The sequence below is a fragment of the Malaclemys terrapin genome, chromosome 10 (assembly GCF_027887155.1).
Source record: "Malaclemys terrapin pileata isolate rMalTer1 chromosome 10, rMalTer1.hap1, whole genome shotgun sequence".
NCBI classification, from domain to species: Eukaryota; Metazoa; Chordata; order Testudines; family Emydidae; genus Malaclemys; species Malaclemys terrapin.
This window is the reverse complement of record NC_071514.1, coordinates 65,961,707-65,978,932: the sequence shown is the minus strand read 5'-3', so window position 1 is coordinate 65,978,932 and position 17,226 is coordinate 65,961,707. Positions and strand designations below refer to the sequence as shown.

Below are 17,226 nucleotides of genomic sequence, written 5' to 3'. Positions count from 1 at the left end.
GAATATGCTGAATATGCTTTTAGCAAAATGCAATGCAAATAAAACAACATGCTGGTTTGGTTTGGTTTTGAATACTAAGTCTTATTTTATCCTCAGGTAGCTGAACTGAAGATGGAATTGAAATTAAGGGGATTGCCAGTGTCTGGAACTAAAACAGATCTTATTGAGCGTTTAAAACCCTACCAAGATCTTAATAATAATAATGGTGTCAATACCAATAAAGTGGTTGCAATAACCACTTCTACTGGTGTCATCAGTAACACGGGCGAGGTAACTGTGGCATTCCCTGTTACAACATTAAATAAATCAGTGGGGAGCTTCCCTTCAGAAACATCGTCTGCTGGAACTGGCTTCAAATTAGCACATACTGAAAGCATTAGCTCCCCTTTGCCCATTTCACCATCTCCTTCAGAACAATCAAGTCTGAGCACAGATGACACAAACATGACAGATACTTTCACAGAAATGATGAGCATGATGTCACCATCCCAGTTCTTAAGCACTTCACCTCTAAGAGTGACTGTGAATGAAGACAGTCTGAGTCATGCCAGTGGAAGCATTTCAGGCATGGAGCTTGATGCAGCAGAAAAGGACCGCAAGCTTCAAGAAAAAGAGAAGCAGATTGAAGAGCTCAAAAGGAAGCTGGAACAAGAACAGAAACTTGTGGAAGTGCTGAAAATGCAACTGGAGGTTGAAAAACGGGGTCAGCAGCAGCAGCAATCCCAGACTCCTGTTAACTCCGTAACTACGCTGGATCAGAAACAATTAAATGCTGCTATCAAAAATGAAAATACTCTCACTGATTGCTCTAGTCCAAGGCAACCAGTATCTGTAGCCAGCCATTCTTTAGGACAGCCAGTGTCTACTGGTGGCCAGAACCTAGTTGCTAAAAAGGCTGTTGTTATCAAACAGGAGATTCCTTTGGCCAAAGCTGAACCACAGAATGTAATCTCTCAATTCTATGTGAGTTCACAGAGGCAGCCACAAACTGCAGTTGTTGCCCAGCCTCAAGCTTTACTAACTACCCACGGAACAACACAGTTGCTACTCCCACTGTCTATCCAAGGACCGAATTCAGCCACTTCAGTGCAGCTACCAGTGGGCAATATACAGCTACAGGTATGAAATGTTTTCTCTATCTTTAATCATTTAAATTACCCATTATGATTGTCAGCCATGCTGCTCATTTTTTATATACAGAGTAGAAAAGCGCTGTTTATATTCTTAATAATTGTAAAAATATTGACTTTTTTCATGATTGCATTAGACTTGAGTAGAAACTATCAAGTGCCAATTGTTTCAGTTAGCTTCTTTTCCCATAGTCAGGCATTTCCTAGATGAGTCCTTTTTGCATTCTAGCAAAGATATTTTGAAAAATTTCCTTGACAATTATTCTTCCAAGGATTAAGCCTACTAGCCCAAGAGGCAAGTACCTGCAGTCCTCTATCCCTTTCCACATGCACTCCCTCCTGCCCCCCATAAATCAACTCTGACTTTCCACCACCACACAAGTCATCAGTTCTTCCCTCAAACATAAAATCAGTTCTGATGCTCATCCCTCAGATAAAATGAATTCTCACACCCACTTATCTTCCAATTAATCAATTAATTAAATCAATTAATTCTGGCCTCAACAACCATATATCTCCCACATGCTGGGATCTCCCCTGCCAGTGTAGCTTGGGAAGCCCTATCTCCTTGCTTGGAACCTCTGCTACCTTCCTGGATATGCAAATAGCTCTTCTGCACATGGGCCACTCTGCTCCTTGCTCCCCTAACCTTCAAGTAAAGCAGGAGATCCAGCCCCTTTGCTCCAGCAACCCCACTCTACACAATATAAATCAGTTAGGTGATTCTAGTGCAACTGATCTCCATGACATTCTGTACTACTGAAATGTGAATGGAAACTTTGGAGTCTCCTTGATCTCCTTTCATTCAGATTTTGTAGTAGTGACATCACTTAGTTTTAGTAGGCTACCAAGCTAAGACGAAAAAAACCTGATGACTTAAAAGTATCCCCTATCATACCTGCATGCAGTGATGGTGCACTATGTTTAGGAAATAGAGACTGCCCGGATTCTGCTGGGGGAGAATTAGCTTTGGCATAGTAAAGTTCTTAATGTTTTGGGGTTGTTTTTTTGGAGGGAGGGAAGGGATTTACATTACCATACATTTGAGGTTCAAGGAACAGGTGTATAGAAAGGGGTTTCTCAGTTGTGTACAAATATTTTACTATATATTCATGTGCTATTGCTGTTTCATTTGCTGTCTGTCTCAACAAGAATGTGGTGGAGTTTTTCCAGACTGTACAGAAAGTATCCTATTCAGTTTTTCTGATCTATACTGGATCAGAACATATAACTCCAAATGCTGTTGTTTGCAAAATGCGTATTGGGACTTTTCTCCCAAGTCCAACTGTGTGTTTTCCCATCGACTTCTATTTTACTTTTACATACTCAAATATTGGGCTGTAAATGGAATCTGTGGAATCAGAAAGTGAAACAATATTCAAACAATGTGACTTCTTGACTGATTGTAAATTACCACAACTGAGGATTATTGATTATGCCATAACTATACTGTAAATAGCTAAAAATGTTAAATGTCATTGTGTAAATTTCATTTGTCTTTAGGCTCAGTCACAAGCAGGAATTCAGGCTTCATCACAAGTATCTGCGCCTGTTTCATCTTCTGGTCTAGTTCAGACAGCACCACAGATTCATGGTCCACCATCAAAACAAAATACCGTCACCCAGTATGTGCTCAGTCAGGCCCAACAAATCAGAAAGGTTTGTGACTACTGATGAGATATAAATGTGAAATTATTGTATACTGTAATTTGAGGCATTTCTGTTACCATTTGCTACATGGGTAACCTATGTGCTCTATTAGGACATGTTGTCAGATGCTACCGGTGTGGTGCTCTGCTTTCTCCTATGTTGATATCACTCGGCTGCGTGCGTGTGTTCCCTCGGTGTGCTGTCCCAGCTCTGCGCAGATAGCTGACCCAGCAGACCCGAAGAGAACCCCCAATGAGCACAGAGTCTAGTAAGATGCAAAGTCACGTTGACCAGGTTTATTGCGACCTCGGACACAGTTGCAGTTCCCCGTAGATTACTTAGTCTACCGGGCATACTACGAGAAAGTGCCTCTTGGCAATGGACCAGGCTCAGTCAGTGGCGGGACTTTCCACTGCTCCCTCGGCCGGACAAAGACACCACCCCAGGGATACATTCTTATACACAGGTACAAACAAGTTACACATCACTCCTGACGTATTGAGGTGCAATCCCTCTACGCAGCAAGGTACAACCCCTCTACGTAGTAAGGTGCCGCCTCTCACCTTGTACAGATTGGTTCGATCAAAACAACTCTATCCATCATTTTACCCTTTTGCCCCTGTCATTGGGATGGGTCGGCCTGTTCCTTGTTATGTGTGGAATGTACAAGTATTGGAGTGTTCTGTTATTTAGTGTTCAGTACTTTTTAGGTATGTATCTTTTTGCAGCATCAGCCCTTTCCTTGCCAGCTTCTGTGAGCAGGGCCTGCCTCTGGCTCACAGCTTAACTTTGCTTTATGTTAGCAAAGTCTTGACCATTACTTTAGTTCAGGCCTTAGGCCTCATACCAGGTTCTGATACCAAGGTTTATATCTCAGGGCCTCCTCTTACTACAGGACATATTATCCTTTCTAAGGCAGACAACCTGGTTTACTGGATACTATACGGTGGACCAGAAAGAATGATTCTGTAGCCCGGTGGTTAGGGTGCCCATCTGGAAAACCTAGGTTCCAGGCCCTGCTCCAATGAATATTAAGTATTTTATACAAAGTGAAACAGCTTCTACGGGGGAGATTGAGAGAGATCTGTCTCAGAGTACCCTATACTCTGGTGGTTAGGGCACTCACCTTAGAGCCAGGAAACCCTGTTTCAAATCAGTGTGTGGGGATTTGTACCAAAGTCTCCCACATACCCAGTGAGTGCTCTAACCACTGGGCTGTAGAACATAGAAGGGATGAATTTCCTCATTTTTTTTGGTGAGAAAGGCACCTAAGCCGGATCTGGCCTAACTCCAGGGATGGATTCAGGGCTGTGAATGCTCTGTGCACCATATTTTCCCTATGTGAAAAAATGGGGCTGATGGACCTTAAACTTTAATAAGGTAGGTATCATGAAAGAAAACTACTATATTAGTACTAGCTGTTGTATTTCTTTGTTATTAAGCATGTGTTATTGTATTGATGGGAAAAAATGTTGTTCCCATTTTTCCATTTATTTCTTTAGATTGTGCTCAAATACCAGCTAACCTACTCAAATAAGGACTTTTTATCTTAAAGGGGCAGACGTTACTGTCTTTATGTAGTTTTGATAATCCAGATTTACAAAAGGGCATGTATTTTAGATATGCACTAGGAGTTTATATCATCTTTTTCTAAGAACTAGTTTGAAATTAAATCAGGCCAGAAATTAGTACAATTGTGCTTTATTGGTTGGCCAGTAGGTGGAGATGTTGTTATTTTAAATTGTTTCATGCCTCAAACGTGCCAGAAACCATGTTCCTCTCAGTACAACACTGATAGGTCATGTGCTTCCTGGAAAATCAGAGAGGAAAGCAGTTTAGATTTTTTTTAAGTATAATCATCAGCAAAAGCTATTTTCCAGACTCTTCAATCAGACTGAAGCAGTATTATAAATTTCAGGTGAGTGAAGGCTCAACATTGCACAGTGATAGTCTCTCTTCAGGAACAGCAGTGGTGACAGTTGCTCCAGACTCTTCTGCCTGATCCACTGAAAAATACAGACAATTATTGTAGTTATAGAAAAAACACTTTCCCAGGTAGAAGTTAAGCAAACAAATACATAAGTAAGAAAGCATAATTGCTTTTACTTTCCCTAATGATTTTAATGTCATTTAACCATCATTGTGAATATAAAAATTTTTGATAAAATATTAATCCTTTACAGGTTTTCCCATCTAATACATCAAATACAGTATTTCCCTATCAAAATCCACCTGTTACAACACTACAGCAGCCTTTTATCAATAAGGCATTAAACACTAGCCTTGATGCTGGGAAGAACCAGGTTCCCTCAGTGCAAAATGGACCCAGTAAGGTAAGATTTGCTCACTTCTCCACAAGATTGGTGCTACATTTTTTATTAAGAAAATGTAAGCATGAGGAATTAGTGTTGGGTGTATATGAATATTTTACATACAGAATACATACAATATCTAATCTAGCTGTAAAAAATAACTGATAGTGTGTGATTACTTTTAACTAGATAGTTATCTGACTTGAGAACTAGGGTAAATCTAATATTTATATAGCTGATCCCCTTAAGAATAGTTTACATTACCAATATGGTACACTTGTTTGTTCATTATGCTGTTGTTTCACACAGCCTGACTCACCACCTGAGTCCCAGCCATATATCATACAACACTCTCTATTCAGCAATCCAGTAGCCAAGACAAAAGACCCTCCACGTTATGAAGAGGCCATAAAACAGACCCGCAACATGCAGGCATGTCAGCGAGAGGTAGGTTAAATAAGAGAAAATAACTATCAGATAATTTTTTCTCTTTTTACATAGAATTATTAGAATCAGTGTCAATGTGTTGGTCCAAGTGCTAGGATTTTCCTGCATGCACTCCATTGCTTAGACCAGGGTCTCAAACTCAATTTACCTTAGGGCCAGTGGCAGTCCTCAAATCCTCTCAGCGGGCCAATAATGTCACTGAAGATGGTGTTCAGAAAAGAAAACGTTTCTATTGTATTTTTTATTTCGAATTTCTTAGCAATAATAAAACTGTCATACAACTTTATACAATTCTTCGCCTGCCAGAGAGTTTTTAGTGTTTGCCAGACACCTGGCAACGCTTCAGTTCTGTCAGTTTGTTGATGTTTGGCCTCAGTGACTGAGCAAGGTGTGCAGCAAGGTGTGCATCAGATAATTGTGTTCAGTATTTTGACTTGTTAATAGTCATTGTGGAAAAAAGTGATGCTGCCTCCATGGCTGACTCTGCCCAGTGACTTGTGATGGTATCTCTGTCCCTTTCCCCCAGCCAATGGGAGCTGCGGGGTGGGGGAGGAGCTTCTGCAGCAGACATTGCCGGCAGCGTGTCTGCCCGCGTCTCTTCTCCGCAGGCTGCAGTGGGCAGGTTCTCTGGCTGCAGATGGCCCGGGGGTCGGGACTTTGAGACCCCTGGCTTAGACCTACCCTATTGACATTTGGATATGTATAGTGATCTTTTACTCCAAGAGCTCTGGTTTTTCATGATTCTGTTAACTGAATTTATCCTTTAGATAAAATTATTTCAGATCTACAAAATATTGGTTGTTTGTTTATTAGCTGTATGGAAATTATTAATATTGTGATATTATCAAATCTGACACCTTGTTACCAATCTAGTAATAATTACCCTTCAAATGACATTGCATGTCTTCAGCTCTTTAAAGAGTTTGTCTGACCCATAATACCTTGAAAATGGTTAAGCTGTATTTGATAAGTGTACGATTTATTATTTTTCCATTGTTTGTATTTGTGTAAAATTTTTCAACAACATTTAGAAGGTACATTAGCAGGATCACTCAAAAAGATCCCCTAATTTTAATGAGTGTTGTCAGTACTATTATGAGGCATATTGGAGGGTGAGCCTTAAAGTGTCACCATGACATCATTCATGTTGGCAATGAGGAGACTTCAAGACAGTTGCAAGGCAAGATGCTCATTTACTTTATTTGTATTTCATTGTAATAATTTCTTTAGAACATTATTTAAAAAAAAATGTGTAACCAGTAGCCCACCCACTAGTCTTGGCTGGTGCTTACGTGGTAGAAGAAGCCACTGTTTAAAAAGCTATTAAATACATCAACATTACTTACATTATTTTTAAAAAAATATTTCTCCTTGCCTTTCAGCATTTTCCTGATTTGCCTTATGCTAATCCCCTCAGTGACAAAACTGTAACACATATGACAACCCCCATCTAATATCATTCAAAGTATTATTTAAAAGCATGGCATTACTCCATCTTTTATTGGTGAGGCTAAAGTCATTTAAAAAAAAAATCTAGAGCTATAAGCCAAGCTAATGTTAATAGTGTTATTGAGGGAAGCTGGCATCAGTCACATCTTATATTAGGGTCTGCATGACAAGAAATTCTCTCTCTTACAGATTTCAAATGCACACAGTCAGCAGATGGATGATCTCTTTGATATCCTCATTAAGAGTGGAGGTAAGTCAGATTAACACTATGTGTAATGTATAGACAAAACTATTAAAAAAACTGACAGAAATTCGAACAAGAAATTAAGATGCGACGGGAAGAAAGGAGTAAGGAAGAAAACAGGGCCACTACAGCAGAGGAGTCTCCTCTGCTGGAACAAGTGGCTATTTAGGTACCAACCATGGCATTTATTATTCCTCTTCAATTCTCTAAGAACACTGTACCTAAATGCAAAGTATTTCAAAGGCCAAAGTTCTACTACCAGTGAGGAAAATAATCATTGACCCCTATGCCCCAAGCTGACTGCTGCTGTAGAAGGCTGTCAATTGTTATACATCAGCTTTAGACCGTGACAAAAATATCTTAGTAGAGAGTATACAAGTAGTTCTACATTTTAACTAGACAACTATTTATCAAGGTTTCAGCTGTCATTTTGAGGCAAGTAAAACTTCATTTCAGGGGTATGTGGGAAGTAAACTACTTATGGTTCTGATCCAGTTCAGACTATAGGGGTAATTAAAATCTGCTTTCTGTAGATTTATATAGATTAAATTTTGAAAAAAGTGATTTGTATTTAAAACAAGAATTAAAATATTTTAATCCGATTACAGTATCTAAACTGAATCAGGATACGATTCTCTGTTATTTCAATAATGCTCTTCAATGTCCAGCTGTTTATAAAGCAGCCCCAACAGGGAAAGATGAACAATTGATGTCTTACCAAGGTATTCTAGGGTACTCATCACTATGGTGTCTTGAGTTTACTAGCAGGTTCCAGCTATATTGAAGGACGATGCTATATCCAGAGTCTTACAAACACATACTTATGTAAATTTAATATATTCCTCATCTGCCATTCTAGAAAATGTTTCCTCCCCATTTCTCTAGAACAGTGTTTCTCAATGACTGGTCCATGGACTGGCGCCAGTCCCTGGTATCAAAAAGGTTGTGAAACACTGCTCTAGAAGACTGGCCATTCTGCTCATGCTGCACAGTCTTTTTCTGGGCTCTTTCACATACCTCTCATGACTCCATGCAGCCCTAATCTTAGAATGTGAGCCAGCCTGGAGAACCACTTCAGTCACTCGCTGGGTAATTTATTTAAGTGGTAAAAGCTCTTAGTTGCTTCCCCTTTCTAACAGGGTTCAATAATAATCTCCAGGGTCAGTATCCTTCATGTGGTTCTAGTTCTGCCGCTATAGCTCTTGCGTATTACTGACTATCACATCAAGCCAATTATGGTTGCAGAGTTTTTGCATCTGCCACCTGAGAAAAACCTGCACTCTAATTCTCACCATTCATTATGTCTGCATAGCATAGTGTTTGGTAGAATGGAAGAAAAGGAGACAGACAAAGGAAAACTTCCAAGATAATCTGGAAAAGACAATATATACAGAATAAAGTGTGTTTCCATTGACATTTTCTATTGTAATGTACAAAATTAACACATTAAAACCTAACCATCAAAGAAACTATTGGGGGAAATAGGCATAAAATGTGCACGCACACATATATTAGTTAATGGCTAACGTCCTGTCCCATTTAATCAAGTAAATTAAAATGTGACATAATTAATCTTCCAGTCAGCATTTAAACTAAGATTAAAGATCAGAAAGCAACTCTGAACAAAAGAATTTTGCAAACTAGCATTGGCATAAAAACATACATAAAATTCATTGTATGCAGATAAATGGTTAATAAACTGAGAAGAAAATCTTCTGATAGCAAGCAATCAATAGTGTAATGTTGAGTGTTGCTTCCATAAGGAATTGATGAGTGCCAAGATAAAAAAAAACTGATTGTTCGTTAGTAGCTGGAATTTCAACTATATCCTAAAAATCTACAGGATTTCTGCTAGTCAAAATTAACTGAAGAGTTTTAAGAATAAGTAAGAATTGAATTACACAATGCAGGGATTGTATAATCTGAAAGCAAAATAGCTGCCTTTATAGACTAACCACAATATAAGACCTTTGTAATGACCAACTCAGACTATTACACAAAAATTCAAACATCTTAATACAGAACAATCAAGCTTTGTTTAATGTGCACAAATAGTTCTAATGCTCCCCAAAAATCTTCATGATAATGGTTCTATGCTTCTCACTTCCAAATGATAATGTAAAGTTATAGGAAATGGTAAAGAACACATTATTATGCTTACTCAGATATATACAAACATCTGTAGCAGAGGGTGAAGAAATTATGGTTTGATCAGTAAGAGTCATTTGCCAATTCCTGTAAGTTTTGCAAAAAAATTAAGCAAAAATACTGTGGCAGATATTTTCCATCTTCTTATTAAAAAGGAAAGACCCCCATTCCTGGGCTATTGCCCTAACCTAAATGAGCTTTGCACTAAAAACCTTTGCCAGAATAATGTTGGCTAAGGATGTGTTTTAAACATTTTTTTATACCAACAGAAGCCCTCTTGCAGATGCAGTTATGCTGGCAAAAAAGCGCTTTTGCTGACATAGATAAGGCCCTACTTGAATTGCGGTTGAGTTGCAGACAAGCAATAACAGACCTTATTATTATGGGCGTCCGGGGCTCCTATTGTCAGCCTTGCACACGGCAGGGCACCTGCTGTCAAAATTGCAGTGGAAGCCTAATATTGCGGAATCCGCAATATCACAAATTAAGCTGGGCCTTAAATATAGCTTATTTTGTATGAACTATACCAGCAAAAGCACATTTTTGCCATTAGAAGCTGTCTCTCTACTAGGAAGGTTTACTAGAACAGCTATACCAGCAAACCTTTTTAGTGAAGACTAGACTCGAAAAAACTGTGTGGATTGGTAGACAAAAAAGCTTTTCATTGTCTTCACTTAGTTTTATGCACAAAAACTGTTTGTGAACTCTGTTCCGTTAATAAATGTACAACAGAGGAATGATCTTGTAATTAGTTCCATTGACTTTACTGGGACTATTTGATTAAGAGCAGCAGGGTTGAAGTTTAGAAAGAGCTACTAAACAAGGCATAAGAAAATATAGGCATACTTAACTTGTAAGGTTAAGTAAATTGTTCCGTTAGCCTCCTCAAGGACTTGTGCAGTTACTGCTTAAGTAGAAATGTCCTTTTAATAAGAACAACACTACGTGAGCTCTTGTTCTAAGGTAATATTTGGTACTAAGTTAGTGAAACAGCTGTATAACTGTGGTAAAATACACTTGGACATAGCACTAGTATTTCAGATCTTCAATTTAGAATGACCATGGACATCATGTCAGTTCTCCTCAGATGGATATAATATTACTGAAAAGATGTGGAGATCACTTTAAAAGAGATTGTGTCTCCTTATTAGAATTATTTGCAGTGTTGTTATTGCCATGTTGGTCCCAGGATATTAGACAGATGTAGTGGATTAGGCAGTATCTTTTATTGGACCAACTCCTGAAGAAGTGTTCTGTGTAAGCTCAAAAGCTTGTCTTTTTCATCAACAGAAGTTGATCCAATAAGAGATATTATCTCACCCACCTTGTCTCATTATTAAAATGATAAACAACTTCACATGCTTAGTTTATATTTACAGTTTGTACCTCAAGAAAGTATTTAGTAGTTGAATATTTGAAGATGCCTAATCTTTGTATGCCCTTTATTTTCATGGATTTATTTTAACTTTCTTTTATACAGAGATTTCCCTCCCTATAAAAGAGGAACCATCTCCCATTTCCAAAATGAGACCAGTTACAGCCAATATCACCACAATGCCAGTGAACACAGTGGTATCTCGCCCACCACCACAAGTCCAAATGGCACCGCCTATGTCTTTAGAACCAACAAACAGTTTGTCTCTAAGTTTGGAGAACCAACTTGAAGCTCTCTTGGATGGAACTTTACCTTCAGGTAATGAAATTCCTCAACTAACAAGCAGTCGCGAGGACAGAGAATCATTTTCTCTGATTGAAGATCTCCAGAATGATCTGCTTAATCACTCCAGCATGCTTGATCATGCTCATTCACCCATGGAAACAGCTGACCAACAATTCACTGCTAATAGTTCCTGTTTATCTCTTGACCTTCCTGACACAAATTTAGACAATATGGAGTGGTTAGACATTACCATGCCCAATTCCTCATCGGGGCTTACTCCTCTGAGCTCTACTGCCCCAAGTATGTTTTCCACTGACTTTCTAGATCCACAAGACCTACAGCTGCACTGGGATTAAGCTATAGAGGTGCAGCAGATGCAAATTTGACTTTATCTGTTTACAGTATATGTCCTTTATGACACAATTCTGGTTGCAATTAAGGTAAATTACCACAGAATGATTGGGAAGGAGAAATGCTTGATGCTAATTCTGCATTTATGTTGAAGTATACAAGTAAGTTTCTTTACCCTTCTATCAATAATGCAGATCAGAGCCATCTGGGAATTATACTTCACAGGTCAAGAGAGAATGTTTGTAGTTATTGATGAAAAGTACCACCCAGAAGAAAGCAGGAAAAAAAGTGTATATAGGAAATAGCATTGAGATATCTTCATAATGCTCAAACGAACTGCAAAACGTGTGGTCATTTGATTAGACTTTAAACAGAAGAAAAATAGTGCAATCAGATTTCAACCTACTGTACCAATAAAGAGTAAACATTGTTTGAGGGAAGGTAAGATATCACTGCACTTGATTGTTCCTGTGGACAGCCTGAGCCAAGATCAAGAGGCATTGTAAGGGCAAAGGCAACTAAAAGCACTGGCTGGTTCAGTGAAACTTCACTTGTCTAGAATCTTTAAATTTGTTCAAGTTGTATTTGTATTTTATTTTATTTTCTGTGACTTTTAGAAAACTCCTCTTACTCTATTTGAATTTTAAATCCTGAGGGAAGAACTTAACTGCAGCCAAAGGGACATTTTAAATGTAATTGCACACAATCCACTGTAGCAAGGCCAGGTATATTGAGAACACTGAATTTTCTATAGCAACACTTTGGATTTATTAGATATGTGTATATCAGACAGTTATTTGTATACTTTTTACCTTTGTGACTTGTACAGCTTATTTTTGTGGAGGCAGAGTAGCAGTGGTCACCAAACCAATAGACTATAGTATTCTAAGAATATTTAATATCCAAGTTTACTTCCATTGTTTCAGAGACTATTTGCTAGAGACATTCATCTAGCCAAATATCTCAAAGAATCATTTCAGGATATTAAAATGTTTACAGGACAATACAAGAGGAGTTCCATATAATTGTTGTAGGCCCTGATCTTGCAAACATTTATGGACATGAGTAAGACATGCTGACCTCAATTAAAATTTTTGCAGGATCAAGGTCAGAATTCATAGGATGTACTGACAAGATAGGCAACTTTCATCTCTTAAGACAGCAACATACCAACTCCCTAACCCCTGAACATCTTAGGTAAAAGTTGTTTAAGAGCAATGAAAAAGTAGAAAAGCTTCAAGATGTAAAATTCAACACTATTAAGGATTAATCCTTCAAAAAATAGAATAGATGATTGTCGCAAAAAACAGTACTTAGTTGTGGGCATGCTGGATTGGTGGTGATGGGCATGCAGTAACAAATGACAACTCCCTAATTTGCTCCTTGTAGAATTTCTAACTTTTTAGAAACTAACATGAAAATACTTTGAAAAACAAACCAGAATGCAAATAGGAATGAAATATTCTAGAACTCTATTTTATTTCTCATACAATAACTTTAACAGTATTGCTGTAACTAATACATACATATTCCCACAAAATTAAGATTAGAAATAAAGTAATTTCTGGATTGAAAATGGGTCTCAGCTCAGAAACAGGTTTCAGAGTAGCAGCCGTGTTTGTCTGTATCCGCAAAAAGAACAGGAGTACTTGTGGCACCTTAGAGACTAACAAATTTATTTGAGCATAAGCTTTCGTGGGCTACAGCCCACTTCATCGGATGCATAGAATGGAACATATAGTAAGGAGATATATATACTATACACATACAGAGAACATGAAAAGGTGGGAGTTGCCCTACTGACTCTAAAGAGGCTAATTAATTAAGATGAGCAATTATCAGCAGGAGAAAAAAAACAACGTTTGTAGTGATAATCAAGATGGCCCATTTCAGATAGTTTGACAAGAAAGTGTGAGGATACTTAACAATTGTTTTTTCAGTTTCAAAAATAACATTTAGCAAGTGTTTAGTGCACGATGTGGTATGAAAGCTTATGCCATTTTGCAGAGGTAAACTGATATCAAAGAAATGCTGGAAACAAACTAAAAGTGGCTGCTGTTAACTGTACAGTAACCATTTTAATAAGCATACCAAAATGAACTTCTAGATTAAAATAGTCCAAATTCTTATAACTTCCTAAATTACCAATCCTGAAGTGTAAGCCATTAGTTCTGCTTGGGCAGAGTTCAGTTGACTAAGTATAAACATAGAAATTCAGACTAATGGATTACTTTGCAGACTTGGGGACTAAATTAGCCTCTGTACTTTTTGGGATAGATCAGAGCAACATTTTAAAATTAATTTCATATAAAGCTATGTAAATATTTGTAAACACTTCATAAAAGGCCACACTTCTGAAGATGCCAATTCATACATGTAGTTTGGTTTTAAACATAAACATTCTAAGAAAATGTCTGTGATAGTAACAAAAAGCAAAGAAATTCAAAGTTAAGGGATAGGATGCTATCCTTATTCCTCACTGTTGTGCCTAGATACTGCCAGGAGTAGTTGTGCATACAATACTTGGGTACAATGTTACATATGGACTGTCTGCCTTAAGTTTTAATTGTCTTGGCTTTGGTATTATATACACTGTTACTTATGTGTAGTATTTTGCTTTTAATATTGATGACTAGAGTAGGGTTCTTCAGACAATAAATACCCTGACCTTTACCCATTCCACTTGGCGACACTCTCTTGGGGGCTGATCCTATGAGGTGCTAAGTGCCTCCTCTGAGCTCCTGATTGTTCTCAGATTTTACTGAAACAAAGAGAGTTAAAGGCACTCAGCACCTTGGAGGAATAGATGCTTGGTCTGGTAGCTAGACCTGTGTATGAAATGTATATTGTTCTATGCTACTATGTTAGTATATTATGTATGATATTGTACGAAAAATGTGCAATGTGAAATGTGACAACAGACCAAAGATGGTAGTAACAAAATGGCCCCTTTTGTCTTTGCCTTCTGTTTAAATGATGAAGGTGATTTTAACTAAAATCAGTTTTCTAGTTGAGGGAAAAAAAAAAGTTTTTGATGTGCATGTAAATATAGCTTCATACTGGCAATATTGTATAGTAGATTGCTATACAAATACCCTTTTTGGCAATGTAGAATGTTAACAAACCCATAGGAATCTGTGTGCAGAAAAAAATCCCATATATCTAAAATGTGCTGATACCAGTACAGAATTGCTTTCTACTTATATTGTCTCAATTCACGTAAAACTAAGGGATTATTATACTGTCCTTGAAATAGAAATGTGATTTTGTATAATTCAGAATACTTGTATTGTAAAACCTTACACACACACACATAGATATATGTATGTTTGCTTTAGAGTGTATATTGTGAAATGTGCTACAATATTTGCCATATTCATACATACATGGCATTGTGGAAAAATTTTCTTGTGCATGTTTTAAATGATCATTTTTGTAATATAAAAAAGACAAATCTTTAACAATGACTGTACAGACTTGTGACTGCTACCACTACAGTGGTATTTCTCTTTGTGAGAACAGTTGCACTCATTGTATGAACAGTTGCACTTGCAAAAGAATGCACTGATACCAAATTCACCAAGCTAGCGAAAGTAAACTAACAAAACATGGTTCCTGTGAACTGCGCTGTTAGTGGACAGTAACGTTACAATTAAGGATACCATTTTTATCACTAAATTTACCACAGAAACAGTGTTTCTTCTGCACTTCTAGTGCCCTTCAATATTTAGCGAGGCATATAGGTTTACAAGTTACGCTTACATGCCATTTTTCTTGAACACTAAACAGTTAATTATCTCTGTCATAAATGTAAAAGGCTTTTGAAGGGCAGAATTTATGGCAATTGTTCTCTGTGCAACTTTAGGACCCAATTCTGAAACCTGAACTTGCAACAGTGAGGGTTTTCAGAATCAGGTTTTTAAAGAGCTAAGTGCCACAGAATTTAGGAAGAACTTCCTACTCCTATGCTGAAATCTTTTTTTAAACAGTTATTAAAATATAGTTAGTTCACCGAGGTAACCTTAAGGTAGGTAAGCAGGTATATAAAATAAGCAACATATGGATGTTTTCTATTGGTATTTGCCTATCTGCCAATATACAAAACATATTTGTATGGCTGAAAATTGTAACAGATAGGCAACATAATTGATAACCCAGCACAAGCTGTCCAACTGCTCTAGAGGTCATAAAAGACGACCCACTGTAATCACAGAATACTTTAACTGGAAGGGCCTTGTAAAGCTGACTAATGCACAATCATTTATTTGGATTGCATCCTAATTTTTTTTTAAACTGGAAAATAAATATTAGAACATAGTGCCACAGAATTCTGAATAAAGAACCCTTAAATGTTGAAACACTTTACTGTTGTAGAACTGTTAAATTTTTAAATCTGTTTTTCTATCACCTTTCTTGTCAATCGAATAAACATAGCTGTAAAGAGACTAAGTGGAATGTGAAAAAAATGTTCATAGGAGATACACTGCAACTAGAGAACATGCATAAGAGGATCATTACCTGAGCTCTCAAATCTAATTAACCTGTATATTTAAGCAACAGTCCCCTTTTACATCAACTTATTAAATGTAAAAGGAAATTGGAAGCAAGCACTGAAGTTCATGCTTCAGTGCAGTTCCACATTAGAAAAGGAGAGACATTGTTACTGCATTCTGCAATGTCTGAGATTGAATGCAAGGAATTTTCTTATCCAGTGTGTAAACGTAGCTTTAGAAATCTTGCAATCATCATGGTAACTGTTTGAGGGCTACATTTCAGCAAAGAATAGTACCAAGTACACCTTTGTACTACAGTATAACAACTGTTATTTTTTTGGTAAGAATACTGCTTAGATAATCAAAAGGAGATACAGAGCCTCAAATAAAATAATAGGAACCAAAGCATTGTCATTTATATCGCCAAAGGAGGCATTTTGTATTTTAAAGGAAAAAAGTCAGTCCCAAAAAGTATTATCCACTTACTTAGTTATACTTTTTAAAAATTAAGGATGTAGATATTTCTGAAGTTGTTTTTGATGTTAACAGCACAAATTTGTTGTTTTGTTTGAGAAATTGTATTAAGTAATATCTGGTTTCTTTCTTCATTGTTGCTTGCAGTAGAAATAATGCTTAGCGTGATAGGTGTTTCTCTTCTTATTTTCATAGTCACAATTATGTCTTAGCATCTCACTTTATGAAAAAAGAAGAAAGATACTAATCTGTAGAGCTCTCTTCATTTAAGCACTAGTTTATTAAATAAAAATTATGGCAATCAGGATGTCCATTTATGTATTGCCTTTCTATAAGAAACCATGATGCCTTTGTATTTGCTGTTTGCACCCCTGAGATAAATTCCATATCTTTGAATGCCATATGTTTTGCACATTGTACTGTATATATGTAATGCATACTGTATTTTTATATGTGTAGTACATTTAACAAATATTTTGTACATAGTGGCAACATTGTAGCTACTGAGGAAATGTTTGACATCAGCATTTTTGCTATGTGTCTCAAATAAAAAAAGATAAACTGTGTACGTTTGTTGTTCATGCCTGACAAATACTATCATTTCAAATAGTAATCAGCAAAAGCAACCAAAAACATGCCATCAGAAATATTCTTAACTCCTGACCCCCGGCTACAGTAACACCTGGGTAACCACAGCCCCAAAAAGGAATGAGAATAAAAATATCTAGCTACAAATACCCTACAAATGTTTTTTAAAACTTAACAGCATAACAAACTGAAGCTTTAAAATTTAGCTTCCTTGGGAAAAAAACACAACAGAGATATTTGTAAAGGAGTGAATACCAGACCAGCTGCATGTTCCATTCTA

At 37.1% G+C, this 17,226-nt stretch overlaps 1 protein-coding gene across 5 annotated transcripts in view; it reads left to right on the top strand.

The window, feature by feature from the left end:
• Positions 1-16,924, top strand: part of MRTFB (myocardin related transcription factor B) — a 172,049-nt gene extending 155,125 nt beyond the window's left edge. For all 5 annotated transcript variants that reach the window (XM_054041868.1, XM_054041865.1, XM_054041867.1 and 2 more), the window contains 6 exons: positions 97-1,119; positions 2,634-2,789; positions 4,964-5,113; positions 5,402-5,539; positions 7,178-7,238; positions 10,861-16,924. In XM_054041868.1, coding sequence (XP_053897843.1) covers positions 97-1,119; positions 2,634-2,789; positions 4,964-5,113; positions 5,402-5,539; positions 7,178-7,238; positions 10,861-11,396 — 2,064 coding nt within the window. In that variant the 3' untranslated portion in view covers positions 11,397-16,924. The remainder of the gene's footprint in view (positions 1-96; positions 1,120-2,633; positions 2,790-4,963; positions 5,114-5,401; positions 5,540-7,177; positions 7,239-10,860) is intronic.
• Positions 16,925-17,226: the final 302 nt, after the last annotated feature.